Source organism: Corylus avellana, chromosome 3 (assembly GCF_965113065.1).
Source record: "Corylus avellana chromosome 3, dhCorAvel1.hap1.2, whole genome shotgun sequence".
Lineage (NCBI taxonomy): Eukaryota > Viridiplantae > Streptophyta > Magnoliopsida > Fagales > Betulaceae > Corylus > Corylus avellana.
The window spans coordinates 24,299,863-24,315,321 of record NC_142492.1 but is presented as its reverse complement, the minus strand read 5'-3'; the positions used below and the strand labels follow the sequence as shown (position 1 = coordinate 24,315,321).

Here is a 15,459-nt window from a genome sequence, read left to right as displayed (position 1 = left end):
TTACAACTGAAAAGTAGTCATAGGTTAGCAGATATTGATGTCATACATAGGTTTTGAATGTTTGATTTTTATGTAAGCATCTATGATTTGTAACCTTGTAGCTTTGGCTATGATTTTTCAGAGCTTTTTGCTCTGTGATGTAAGAGCGTTACGCTCGTGATCCTTCTTCAATGAGACTGAAATTTTTTCAAAAAAAAAAAAAAACAATAAATTGTTATTGACATAGAGATTCCTTTCTTCGAATACCGGGAATTGATGCATGGCGTGAGTAGGCAACTAAATAAGCTGGCAAATGAAGAAACAGTTGCTAGTTAGGTGTCATACTTGGATCGTGATAGGTATGGTCGGCTAGTGGGTCAACGGACTTATAGGTCTTACTAGTTCCTCTAAGAGTAGAGATTTACGACTGTCACGTGGCAGCCAAGCGTTAGACATTTATAATTTTTTTTTTTTTAAAAAAAGTTTAAAGAAGATAAACATTAAAGGAGAATTTAAATTTGAGATATTAACACTAAATTTAAGACATTAGCACCAAATTTAGAATGATTGAATCTATTTTGAGTGATACCATCCCTAAAGAGTTAACTTTCTACCCTTAGGTTTTAGTTTTGAATTCAAAAACAAGTTTTGAGGCATTAGAAACTATAATTCATAAAAATTTAACTAACAAAAAAAAAAAAACGAAATGGGGAAAGAGAGAGAGAGATTTATACGATTTTTTTTTTTTTTTTTAATAAAGCCATGTTAGACTTTGACAGATACTTGTCTAACTCTTGGCAGTCAAATAGTAGGACTCTTCCTCCGAATGTAGTGAATAAAACAGAAAAGGTAATTAATAAATCTTTAAAATTTAATTACAGGAGTTGAATACACATACAATATTTTATTCAATTAAATTTAAACAGTACAATTGTTTAATAATAAGGAAAATGGGTACAAGGCTTAATGGGTAGCACGTACGGAGACAAATATTATATATATTGTCCCAAGGCTTAATGGGTAGAACGTACGGAGACAAATATTATATATATAATATATTGTCCCACTTTCCTTGTAGGGTGTCTTTTTTTTCAACTGGAACTAGAAGTAGAGGGCACGGATATTGGATGCATGCAATTTCTTGCTGTAGCTGCAAATGATGATTAGGCTATTTTTATGATCCTTGCAACGCACATGTCTACAGGCCTTGCTACCGGTAACCATTTCACCGGGCAATCTGGATTCAGCCGCTCCACACTGCACCATTAATGGAAAAAAAAAAAAAAAAAACCAAGTTAAATTTCTTTGACTCGAACCCCACCTAGTTGCATGCATTGTTTTGACCGCGTCGGTAGCATACATTCTTGAGTGCAGACAATTTTTTAAAGCCACACTCATCAGTGAAGCTGGAGTCTTATTCATTCGGTATATAGTGAGACCGTGTAGAAGAAAAAAAAATGTTGGCAAAATTGTTAAAGCTGGTGGCAAGAATAAGGAAATTAGTAACTCACTTGTAGTTGAGGAGATAATGATGAAGGAAGACGGCGATCTCAAGCTTGGCTAGATCACTTCCAGGGCAATACCTACTACCTGCTCCAAAAGGAAGGAAGCTGCCAGCTTTGGGTGTATAATTCTACACAGAATTCAAGCAGATAAAGTATCAATACATGCAGGCAAAATGTGCTAGCTAGCTGAAGATATAAATAGATGCATGCACGTTCTTCTATATATATTTGTATATATCTATCCAACTTACATCCCATCTGGAAGGATCAAAGTCTTTTGGGTTTGAATAGTTTTCAGGATCCATATGAACCCCTCTGTTCCAGACCAAAACTTTCCATCCTTTCGGAATCAGATAACCTGCAAAGAATAATTTTCTCTTAAGAAACCATGGAAGGGGGATCGATGGTAGAGTTTGAATATATATATAAGGGATTGAATAACAAACCATTGAGTTTAACATCCTCTTTCGCCTGTCTAAATACTGAAAATGAGATGCTAGTTCTGCGCAACGTCTCATCAATTACCTAATTCACCAAAGTATGCAACTCGATCGTTAGATATAGATATATATAGACAGGACATGTTTGAAATAAGGTTTTTATGTTGTTCACGATTTCTCTTAGTCCCCAGGATATAAGGAAACGAGATTAAGTGATGATCAATAGGTATTTGATGATTACAATTAGATTTCACAAATTTAAATGTGTATATTGTTTCTATACGGTAAATATGTTGTCATATTATTTAAAAATTTTAAATGACATACTATCATGTATAGAATTGAAGACACCAAGTGTTTTGGTTGTAATTGTCTTGCTGAGGATCAGACCTCAGATCACTATTTATAAGGGATAATGTACAGAGTTTTAAACTAGTACAAATACTGAAACAGAGAAAGCAACTACTAACTACTGGACAATAAGAGACACGATGAACAAAGCAACCTGCCATGCAGGATTAAGGCCGTGGAAGATGGAGAAAATATACACCCCATGTTTGCTGTTTGACAGCCGTATATTTCCTTGAAATCAGGATGTCTCACGGCTGTGAATCTTCTTGAAGTTTGGTTATCTCACAACTCTCTTTCTTTGACAAAAGTTTGTCTTGATTTGTAACTTTAGCTTTAGGTCCAATACTCCCCCTCAATCGAAATGGGTTGGCACAAACAGTGAGATTGTCTCTAAGGAAGCTGAATCTGGTGGAGACCAAGGGTTTGGTTAAGATGTCAGCTAGCTGGTCTTTACTGGATAGAAACTTGACAGTGAGGGCTTGTTGAGCAACACGATCCCGAACAAAGTGATAGTCGATTTCTATGTGTTTGGTACGGGCATGAAATACGGGATTAGATGACAAATAGGTGGCACCGATATTGTCACAAAATAAAATGGGAGCCTGAGAAAGGTAAACACCAAGCTCTTGGAGCAAAGATTGTATCCATGTCAATTCGGCAGTGGCATTAGCGAGAGCTTTGTATTCAGCTTCGGTGCTGGATCGAGAGACCGTTGGCTGCTTCTTTGAGTTCCAAGATAAAATGTTTTTGCCAAGGAAGGTGCAATATCCGGAAGTAGATTTGCGATCATCCGGACACCCCGCCCAATCAGCATCGGAGAAGGCAACTAAGTGAAGAGAGGAGCAGGGACGAAGATAAAGACCATAAGAGATGGTATTTTTCAAGTAGCGGAGAATGCGCTTCACGGCTGTCCAATGCACATCTCGGGGGCTATGCATGAATTGAGAGCATTTGTTGACAGAGAAGGCAATATCGGGGCGAGTGATGGCAAGGTATTGTAGTGCCCCCACAGTACCACTACAAGAAATTAGCTCTTTAGGGGCGACTTAAAGTCGCCCCTAAAGACCCTAAAGTGGACGCTGTTGGCAACAGCGTCCACTTTTCGACCCTAAAAGTGTCGACCCTAATAGTCCGACCCTAATGATCAAACGTCTGATCATCAGGGTCCACTTAAAAGTCGACCCTAATGATCACTTTTAGCGTCCACTTTATCGCCCCTAAAAGTCGCAATGTTTGGACCCTAAAGATGATGTAAACGGGAGCAAAAGTCGACCCTAATAGTCAAGCAATAGCGTCCACTTTTAGTTAACCATTAGCGTCGACTTTATGGACCCTAATATCCCTTTTAAAAAAATAATAATAATAACTATTAGCGTCCAAATAAAAGTGGACGCTGATAGTTAAACCATTAGCGTCCACAAAAGTGGATGCTAATGGTCCTAAAAAATTAAAAAAAAAACTAACTATCAGCGTCCACTTAGAGTCGACCCTAATGATGACTTTTAGCGTCCACTTTATCGACCCTAAAAGATACATGTGTTTGACTCTAAAGATGATGTACACAAAAGAATTAGTCGACGCTAATAGTTGACCATTAGCGTCCACAGTTGTGGACGCTAATGGTCCAAAAATATTAAAAAAAAATTGACTATCAGCGTCCACTTTGAAGTAGACGCTGATTAGTTGACTATTAGGGTCGACAATTGTCGACCCTAATGGTCCCTAAAAAAAAAAAAAAAAAAAACTGCGATCGATCGCACACAAGTGTGCGATCGATCGCATCATCAGTAGGTTTTCAAAATTTGGAGATCGATCGCACTTGGACTGAGATCGATCGCAATTTTCCGAAAACCTACTGATGCTGCGATCGATCGCACTTGGAGTGCGATCGATCGCAGCATTAGTAGGTTTTCGGAATTTGGAGATCGATCGCACTTGGAGTGAGATCGATCGCAATTTTCCGAAAACCTACTGATGCTGCGATCGATCGCACTCAAGTGCGATCGATCGCAGCATCAGTAGGTTTTCGAAATTTTGGGATCGATCGCACTTGGGAGTGCGATCGATCGCAGCATCAGTACGTTTTCTAATGATTTCCAGTTCAAGTGATTCTCAATTCACACAAAGAACATCAAAAAAGCAACTGACTAGTCTTAGCAAAAAGAGTCACTAATAGAGTAAGATCTTGATGGCTTAAAATATATCATATTTGTAACTCTGACAAATGACAACTAAAACGCCAAAGTGCAGTCCATTCTTATCCATGCAACACATATCAATGATGTTAAAAATTAGACTTTTAGTCAGCTCATTATTTATCAACCCACTTAACTTGTCTCAAGAGTCATGGAGAGATGAAGACCACATGAAATTAGTCAAAATACAACCACCAACCTCTTGTTGAATGTGGACACCGAAATCTCCAAATACATTGTTCCCAAACGCATCTTTAGCATTAGTTTTCTGAATAAAATTCTGCATCAAAAAACAATAACATACTGAATTTTACTCTTCATCTTGGGGAAAAATATAATGAAGAAGTTATAAGATCTATGCAATGCAATGAAATGAACACAGGCAGTTTTTCACAGTATTTCATGAAGCCAAAAAAGAACTGCACAATTAAAATCTCCTGATCAATTAATAGTATTCAACCCAAAAGCGAAAATATGAATTCCTTACGTAACTCACCTGCCGTGCTCCCTCTGCGACACAAATAACAGCCGAACCCTTTGTCTCAATCAGGTATTTCAGATGACTCAAAACACCATGAGGCCCGTGCAAATTAAAAGATACCTTAGATGTGCATATCAGTAGAATCAGTAACAGCTCACAAAGATAACTATCCAATTAATTGCTAGTAATAAGTACCTCATGAATCAAACATATGTCAATTTGTCCACTAGCTAGGGATGCATGCATAGCTATATATCTACTGCTACGGCCCATCAATTTGACAATGCCAACACCACGATAAGCATTGTGCGCCTAACAAGATTGAGGCCAAAAAAAAAAGTTCACTATGAAGAAACCAACACTAAAAGAATTCAGCAGGAAAACTTATCCGGAGAAACATAACTCCATGCATGGGCAAATAAAATGCACGTAGAGTACCTCTATAAGAAACATTGCATTTATGTTTAAGTACACAACAACATTCTTTGATGAATCAATTAATATATGAAATAATCAAACTAATCTAAATGCCCACAAGAAACATAACTCAAAATGACTAACCTCATCAAAATCATAAAAAATATGTGAGAACTGCCCCATTAACCAAACCTGTCAAGGGAAAAAACTATTAAATATTTTTTTTACAATTCATGGGCAGCAAAATTCCAAAACCCAAAATAAAGTACTTATCTGCATTCTCTTCCTTGCCAATTCATCCTCATAAGCAATTTGAGTAATCTACCACAATGAACCAATATATAATATCAAAGACAATGAAAATGAAACCCAAAATGATAGAGAAAGAGATACTAAAAATGTGTTTCTTCATGAAATATATTAAAGCGAGAACCTGCTTGGGCGGTTTAACTTTCTTGTACTCTTGTCATCCTGCATACACTTAAAAATAAAATTTAGAAAGATATTATTACTCCCTTGCATTGTTTACTCAAAGTTCTTTAACCTTGATAACCATGTCAAGGGAGATTTACTAACTCAAAAGTTGTTGAACCAAAAATTTTGCGAATATCTTAATATAATATAAACCAAATAAAAAGTACCAACAGATATACATTACCAAACAGATCACGATCAACAAATAGTCAAATACACATTAGCAAATAGAAAGTACCAACAACTATCCAAATACATAGTATCAAAAAATATATCACAAATACATGCTATCAAAGAGTACATCCTAAATAAAGTTATTCCAAAGCTCCCTCAATTGTTGGCTTCACTTGATGCACCTCCAAGCAAGCTCCCTCCAGACCTAATAGAATAAAATTTCATATAATGATCAATAAGCTTTTTAACGATTACTTAGTATGTGTGTTTTTGTAAAATTAATGCATAGGTAAAGTTTCACTAACCCTCCAATACGTGACATTAAGAACTCAACAGTGGCTTTTAATTTGTTCGTTTCCTCAACGTTGGCTTGCAAATTCTCTCTGTACTGATGAAGTTCAATTCTAGTCTGTTGAAGCTCGCTTTGAGTATCTTCTTGTCTTTTCCTACACTCATCGTGGTTGTCGAACTGGGTGAACGCTTGAGATGAAGTTCTTAAAGGGGTAGGAATAAGACCGCATCCCATTCCTCTAACGTGCCCAGTTCGTCGGCCCCCTAGTACTTGTGTGACTATTTCTTGCATTCGGTCATCCACACTTGTTCCCTCCACATTGCCTTCCTCTAAGCCCTCACTGGTTGTTAATTCTTGCATTTGAAGCTGCACAAGTCATAGTTGGCCTTAGTTTAACATATACTTCATGCAAGTTTACTATTCATGTTCTTCACTAATCAACTTAATGATCGGACCGTAAACAATTACTTACATATAGACTTTTGCATTTGTCGTTCACAAACTGTTTATCCTTTTTTCTTGTATGGGTAACCTCATACAGTTCAACAGGATTAGGCTTCACTTTTGTTTCTTGTTCCTACACATAATACATATAATCAAAGTTTACACTAAATAACGTTACTTTCATTAAATTATGGTACGAGATACTTACCTTTTTGTAAATGACATTGACAAATGAACAAGTCCCAGCTGTGTGATTTGTTTCCAATTTGCTTCTGTTTAGGGTATTTCGTTCAGACTTTTTCTATGAAATTTGGAAAGAAAAAAAAAACACAATTATTCATAAAATGTCCTCAAGTGCATGCAAATTATATCAATTTGAATATTCTAATCAGTATAATAATATATATTTACCTTCCATTTACCGTCATCAAATGAGTCACATATTAGGTTCCACTGTTGAGGACCATACCCTGCTGGCACGTTTTCCCTCCCAATAGCCTTAGCCCTGGCAATCCCCTCATCATCGTCTTTATCAATGCCGTCAAAATATTTCTTGTAATGATCCCTATACAAGTTCGAACGAAGCCTAGCATATGCACGACCCAATTTATTTTCAACAGCTTTGATGTGCTCGTATCGTTCCATATTCAGTGCGAAGTTTGACTGATACATAATAGATAAGAAAACAATGGTAAAAAATGTGTCACATTAATTTTCCATACGAAACATATTATTAAACATTACATTGATATTCATACCTGAACATGAAACAACAACTTGCTCTTTTCTTCAGCTGGGACCTTTTTCCATTCACCGTGATGGAGTTCGCACATGTTACGAATAATCTCCCCAATCTTGCTTGCAAACCATGATGCATTCTCGCCTACAGGTGCCCGGTGTCTATTTGGGATGTTTAGCACTACGGGACCATGCTTAAGTACATGGTCACTCAACTTCTTACACTTGGCCTTACCCCTTACACTTCTGACAGACGTGGTAGCTGTTATGCAAAACATGGTAACGTAGTAAGTTATATTTGGAAAAGTATATTGTCAAATGTCTATAACAAACCAAAATAATACAAAAATAACAGTTCATAAATATAAAATTCATGAACTTACAAGATGCAGTAGGGGCGGCTCCCTGTGAATCCAATCCTGCCACTGAGTGAATAGGATTATTAGACTCATGCGAAGGATGCCCATCCACTGACTCGAGGAGGAGGGGGGGCGAGGGCGACACATGCATATCTGTATCACCAAACCCAGAATTGAGAGTCGGATTCTCATGCTCGTCAATAAGGCCCTGGCCTTGACCTTGGCCTCGGCCTCGGCCTCGTGCTGCTGGAACACGTTTGCGTCCTGTTGTTGTCATTGTTATGATCAATCTGCTAACAAGTCAAAAACCACAAAATTATATTAGTCAATTTATAACCATATAGCATGTTCAATATTTTTGACAAACATACAATAATCATGCTAGTAAAAAATAAAAATAAAAACACCACAATATATATATATATATATATATATATATATATATATATATATATATAGAGAGAGAGAGAGAGAGCATCAATTTCATTAAATATGCTAATACACTTTGTACTTACACCAAATTTGAGCTTATGTGTTCAACACATTTCATCATCAGATTCATATTCAGAATCTGTAGCACTGTTACTTGAAGATGATTGTTCGTGTTCAGAGTCCTCTTCGTGTTCAGAGTCTATATCGTTGTCGCTACATAACTCCTCTTCCTCATCAAAGTTTGTATAATGGTCCTCGTCTGGCAAGTTATCGTTGGCAAACATGCTTGCATCAAGTTGAATATATAATTCGTCAATTGCTATTGTCGCATCATCTCTACGTAATTGAGTGGAGGCTTCAACATTCGCTTCATCAACAAAGACCATATTACCCCCAACACATTCACCTTCCTGGTATACGTCATCACTGAGTCTTTGGTCATCTTCTGTATTATCTCCCTTTTGTACTGTTGGAATATCATAGATGTCTCTATTGATCCACTTCTGCACCACTTTCCAATTACCACCCAATTTGGGATCATCCAAGTAAAACACTTGCTAAGCTTGACATGCTAAGATGAACGGGTCGGATTCACACCATTTACGAGAAGTATTCACAATCGTGAAGCCTTGGTCCATTCGTACTCCTGTTGCACTCCCAGTGTCCCACCAATCACACTCAAACAAGTACACGAGATTTTGGCCAGGGTAACGTAACTCTAGAATATTTTTTAACTCACCATAATACTCCGTTATTGAGGTTTCGTCCTCACCTGAAACAGAAACACCACTGTTCTGAGTAGTACGAGTTTCTGCACATTCTTTTGTGTGATACCTAACCCCATTCACGATGCAACCTCTATACGAATGAACATGATGATCAGGCCCACATGCAAGATCATATAAGTGTTTTGAGTCATTGGCTGCAGTACGCCCACTATTGTATAAACGTTTATGGAACCAACGTTCAAAGTTAGCTTCATGCTTTTTATCAATGTCACGGCCGCCTTCTCTTTTGATCATATTATAATGTTCACTGCATGAAAAATAAACGTATTGGTAAATGATCATCAACCCTACAATTATAACATGTCGTAACAAGTAAAACACAAAGGCCATTACTAAACTTACTCCAAATATGAGGCCGTTTCGTTACAATTGGTAAGCACATACCATCGTGCCCTAGCAAAATCATTAGCATCCAGTGTTACTAATTTAGCTGCTCCTAACGGCCGAACTCGTTGGGAGAACACATCCAAGTGCTGGCTCAATTCTACAACATCAACGTCAACATTTCTCCGTTCACGGTTCCATCTTGTCTCAATCCCCCGAAGGTACCTGGAACAGAAGGTCAAGCTCTCCTCAGCTAAGTAACACTCGACAATAGACCCCTCTGGACGCGCTTTGTTACGCGTCCACTTCTTATATCTTCCAAGTTCTCTTTCGAACGGATACATCCAACGGTTTTGTACGGGACCAGCAAGCTCGGCCTCCCGAGGTAAATGAAGTGCTAGATGGATCATAACATCAAAAAAAGCTGGCGGAAATATTTTTTCCATTTTGCATAAAATTGTTACAATGTCGACTTTCATTTGTTTTAGGATATCAACTTTCAACGTCCGTGCACATAACTGCGTAAAAAATGTACTGAACTCGGTCAATGTTGTTCGTATTTCCGACGTAGAGAAATTTCGAATTGCAACAGGAAGCAAGCGCTGTAAGAAGACATGACAATCGTGGCTTTTCATACCCGAAATTTTACCAGGAAGCTTGTTCACACATCGACCAATGTTAGATGCATACCCGTCAGGAAATTTAACACCTTTCAACCACTCACATAAACTCTTCTTCTCATCTCTTGTCAAGGTGTACTTCGCAAGTGGCATCCTATAAGTTTCACCATTTGAATGCACATGCAATTCTTTACGTATACCCATCAACTGTAAATCTCTTCGTGCCTTGACTGTGTCCTTGGTCTTCCCATCGATATTCATCAACGTACCTAAGATACTTTCACATATGTTCTTCTCAATATGCATTACATCTAAATTATGACGTAGTTTCAAGCTTGACCAGTAAGGCAACTCAAAGAAAATACTTCTCTTCTTCCAATTCAACACAACATCTGTGTTCTTTCTCTTTCTCCCGCTTGTTTTTCGAAATTGCAAACCCTCAGCATCTCTTAGCTGTTTCAACAATTGACTTTCAGACAATTCTTCAGGTTGCAATCTATGCTCCTCTGTACCATCGAACAAATCTCCTCTTTTGCGCCATGGATGCTCTTGAGGAAGCCACCGACGATGACACATGAAGCACACCTTATGCCCATACTTCAAATACCTGAACGATGTATCCTTATTACATACTGGACATGCAAGCTTTCCAATTGTAGACCACCCAGATAATTTTCCATATGCAGGAAAATCATTTATAGTCCATAGTAATGTCGCATGCAATTGAAATGTCTCTTTCTTTGATGCATCGTACACGCGTATGCCTTCATTCCATAAATCTTTCAAGTCATCAACCAATGGCCGCAAATATACATCAATATTCTTTCCAGGATCTGAAGGCCCTGGGATAATAAGGGGCAACATCAAATTTGGACTCTTCATACACATCCACGGAGGGAGATTGTACACCGTTAACATTACTGCCCATATGCTATATGTTGTACTCATATTACCATATGGGTTGAAACCATCACTTGCTAAGCCAAGCCGCACGTTGCGGGAATCACTTGCAAACCACTCATGTCTTTTATCAAACTCTTTCCATACAATAGAATCGGCGGGGTGTCTGAGAGTATTGCCATCATCTTCTCGACCTTCTTTGTGCCACCGCATTTCCTTGGCCATTTCTTTTGTCATAAACAACCGTTGTAACCTCGATTTTATTGGGAAATACCGTAAGACCTTTTGAGGAATATTACTTTTTCTGCCTTTGCCATCAATCCATCTTGAATTGTTGCACTTTGGGCATACCACTTTGTCTGCATGTTCTTTCCAAAAAAGCACACAACCATTCTTGCATTCTTGCATGCGTGTCTCTCCATCTGGGAGGGCCGTCTTTATCAAGTCAATCATCATATCAAACGCCTTGTTACTCATGTTGCAGAACGCCTTTATATGAAGCATCTTCAGTATAAAAGCAATTCGTGTAAATTTCTTGCAGCCTGGATAAAGTTCTCGTAAACCATCTTCCCAAAATTGGTAGAAGGAGCTTGTTTGTTCGTGATTATCAGTTGTGGGGCCCTGTGAAGTAGAGGATTCTCCGATGTTAGCATCAACAAATGTCCCCATACATACATCGTCTAACAATTCTTCAACTGCATCAACCTCCTCCATCATTTCACTTGTATGTGTGTGCATGTTTGTAGAAGTGTTTTCCCTAAAATGATCTTCCCCGTGAAATATCCATCTAGTGTATGTCGGAGTAAATCCATTCATATACAAGTGACCCTTCACCTCGCTAATATGAGAATAATATCGATTTGCACAATCACGGCATGGACACTTTGTCATATCACGTGAATCAACTGATTTAACTGCCATTCCCATGAATTCTTCCACACCTTTTTGAAATCGCTCTGAACATCGCGTACTTTCCCGCATCCAACTCCTATCCATATTGATGTCCCTATTAAAGGTTATTCGTTACGTACATGTACGCACACAAGGGAATTAGAAGATCAGATTCTTAAGAATTGAATTAATAGAATTAAATGGGAGGTCTGTTCTCAAATATTAAGAGAGGGAAAGTTTAAAAGGAGCATGAGTAATGAGAGAATTCTAGAAGTGGGTTACTAGTTTAGAACAAATATATACGAAATGATGCTAGCTCAATGCGATGTTACCTAACAAAATATTCTAGAAGTGGGTTACTAGTTTAGAACAAATTTTTATTTGTAATTTATTTACTAGTTTAGCTCAATGACAGTTTTACATTTTTTAGAGAAATGTTAGCGGTCAATAAGTTTTTGATATTTGGCTTATATTCTCTTACACACTCAAGAGATCAACTATTAGACTTATGTAGTCCACCATTGATTTATGTGGAGTCAACATAAGTCCACAAATATAATATTTGATTTGTAAGATTAAATTGACTAAATATGGGAAGAATGGCAATGCTAGGGCAACGAGGATGGGTTAGGTGTGAAAGAAACCCATCCATGTGGAGCTAGGGACAAGATGAAAAATTGATTTGGAAGTATTTGATTATTGTCGGGAAATGATTATGCGGAGATAGTACACATAACACAACGTGATTTGACCAATTGATTTTTTTGACACGTGACAAATGGCCCACTAACGAAAATACATAGAAAGATTGATTTTAAAGTGTCAAAAAATACAAGGACTAATTTTACCATTTTTAAAAACTCAAAAACACATGGGCCACTTTCGTATTTAACCCTAATTTTAAAGCCTAATATTAGCAATTACATGAGCAAAGTTCCAATAAACTTTACTTTATTTTAATCCATTAATCCATTAAACTTTACTTTAATCCATTAAACTTAACTAATCGGAATCAGAGCAAACTGCGATCGATCGCATGATCGATCGCAGTACCAGACACCCAATGTGAGGAACCTACTGATGCTGCGATCGATCCTGCGATCGATCGCAGTACCAGACACCCAATGTGAGGAACCTACTGATGCTGCGATCGATCGCAGGATCGATCGCAGTACCAGACACCCAATGTGAGGAACCTACTGATGCTGCGATCGATCGCAGGATCGATCGCAGGATCGATCGCAGGATCGGACACCCAATGTGAGGAACCTACTGATGCTGCGATCGATCGCAGGATCAGAAGCTGAAATTGAGAAACAGAGTACCCTGCGATCGATCGCAGGCCTGATGCGATCGATCGCAGATAGGCGTTTGCAGAACATCTTCCTGCTTCTGTGGACACAAATAGAGGACCTTATACACCAGACATAGAGGACCTTATACACAAATAGAGGACCTTATTTTTGAATTTTAATCGTATTGATTAGGGAAGAAAACAAGAAGAAGAAGAAGTTGTAATGCATATTAGGGCCATGATTTCTAAATGAAAGGTCATCTAACATATATGCAATAACCTTTATTTATACAAAAGATTAATTTCATAAAATTAATCAAAATCCAGTTCAATTATTTGATGTGTTTGAGAAGAGAAAAATAAATATATAATCAAAGGTCATCTAACAGATGTGTTTGAGAAGAGAAAAATTGCAAAGATTAATTTCATCCAATTCCATTTCCTCCGGTTTAGTTAACACTTTAGAAAAAAAAAAAAAAAACATACTCATACGAAAAAGAAATCATGGGACTTAATCCAACATCAGCTAAGGACATAGAGTATGGTGTGCTCTTAAGAATTGTTGAGTCCTCTTCAAGCAAACAATTGCCTAAAATAGAATGCTTTCGTAGATCCCGCTTTTGAGCCTCTCTCTCCTATGCAATTCCGATAGTATCGTTTCTCCAAGAGCTACCACAAAGCTCTTGGACTCCTCATCTAAACCAGAATCATTGGCCATAATTCTATCCATTAACTTGCACCACCAACACTAAAACCTCTACCAGCAGCATAATCCACAAAGCTGTAAAGAGGTACCACACTCTCACCATACTTCTCAAAGCCATCCAATTCCTGCTTGGCCTTGGCCCTAAGCTCCTCTGCTACCTCCATTGCCTTTCATTTATTGGGTATTAGGGGCCTCTCACAATAGCTATGGACTGCAATCTGGATAGGAGATTGTAGCCACTAGCTACATCCCAAAACTCAATCGAACGCTTGTCATGATTCTTCTTAATTTCCCCAATATATAAAAGGGTGGAAAGTAATATCTTAAACTCAAATCTTTCAAAATAGGAAAAGCAAACCCTTTTTGTAATTTGCTCAAGTAACAGGAGGGGTGACCAAGATCCCTAGTGATAACTTCACATGCACACCATGGTGGCTCCCTGTTTGGCTTGTGATTCAAACCCTAGAGAGAGAGAGAGAGAGATAGAATCTTTCTATTGGGGAAAGATAAGAAAAAGATGATGTTGGGGCATGTCTAGTGTATAAGAATCAAAGCCACATAAAGACTGTTTGTGTAATGAGAAAAGGGGGGAATTGGACTCTCTCATGGTACATAAAGATTAAAGGGTCCTCTAATACCCAAGTAGTAACTTTGCTTTTTTCCTTTTGTGATTCTTTTGACTGCCTTCAAAATTCTCGTAGGGATATACAACTCTTTTAAGTTTCTTATTATTTTCGTCCATGAATATAAGTTTGTTAAGACGAATAATGTAAATCTTAGTATGTTTTATGAACTTATTTTATTCTTTATTTTCTACTTGTGATATGAAACATCAATTTGTCACAACATTCTATAAGTTGAGATAAACGAACCCACCTAATTTCTAAAAGGCAATGGAGGTAGCAGAGGAGCTTATACAAAAAAAAAAAGCTTCATTTAAGTGATTTTTTTTTTAATTTTCTAAATGAAAGGTCATCTAACATATATGCCCAATAAATGAAAGGTCATCTAACATCCAATTTTTAAATGAAAGGTCATCTAACATTGATATAAGTTGGCCGCTTTAAAGTTTCTGCTTCATCTTTGTGAGTTGTAAAAGTTTATTAATATTATTTACTTAAGAAATACTAAAACTACACTCTCATCCCACCAAGTTGATATGACATTTCCATCGATCCTTAATTTTCGTTTCTTTGTTACCAAGGATTTATTGGTTGATGAACACTACCAAGTTAGCCTAAATGAAATGAAAATTGTATTTCTTAAGTAAATTATCAATAATTTTTTACATCAATGAATATCAATAATTTCAAATTTTAAGCACGAAATAACATCCAAGATCTCACAACATTTGTGCAAATTATCACAATCAACCAACCAACCACTATAAGTCCAATAGTCCACTATCTATCTTCCAATTAAATGTATATAGAGGTTCATGAGAAATGAAGCAATATAAGATGGTGTAAAAAGCAACAAGTAGACAATCAAACGTACCATCTAGAACCTCTATTAGAGTTTGAATTTACAAGCAATTTCATGAGAAATGAAGCAATATTGTGAAACTAATTCATTATTTACCCATTCTTGAGCTATTAGAGTTTGCATTTACAAGCAATTTCATGATAAATGAAGCAATATTGTGAAACTAATTC

The 15,459-nt window shown here is 37.3% G+C and overlaps 1 protein-coding gene across 1 annotated transcript; it reads right to left on the bottom strand.

The window, feature by feature from the left end:
- Window positions 1-6,133: 6,133 nt before the first annotated feature.
- LOC148586980 (uncharacterized) lies at window positions 6,134-7,247 on the bottom strand. Its single transcript, XM_088514098.1, has 5 exons — window positions 7,164-7,247; window positions 6,961-7,053; window positions 6,781-6,885; window positions 6,322-6,674; window positions 6,134-6,221 (listed from the first exon to the last, which is right to left on the bottom strand). Exons 4-5 carry the CDS (start codon window positions 6,666-6,668, stop codon window positions 6,173-6,175), a joined length of 396 nt encoding a protein of 131 aa, XP_088370224.1. The 5' UTR covers window positions 6,669-6,674; window positions 6,781-6,885; window positions 6,961-7,053; window positions 7,164-7,247; the 3' UTR covers window positions 6,134-6,172.
- Window positions 7,248-15,459: the final 8,212 nt, after the last annotated feature.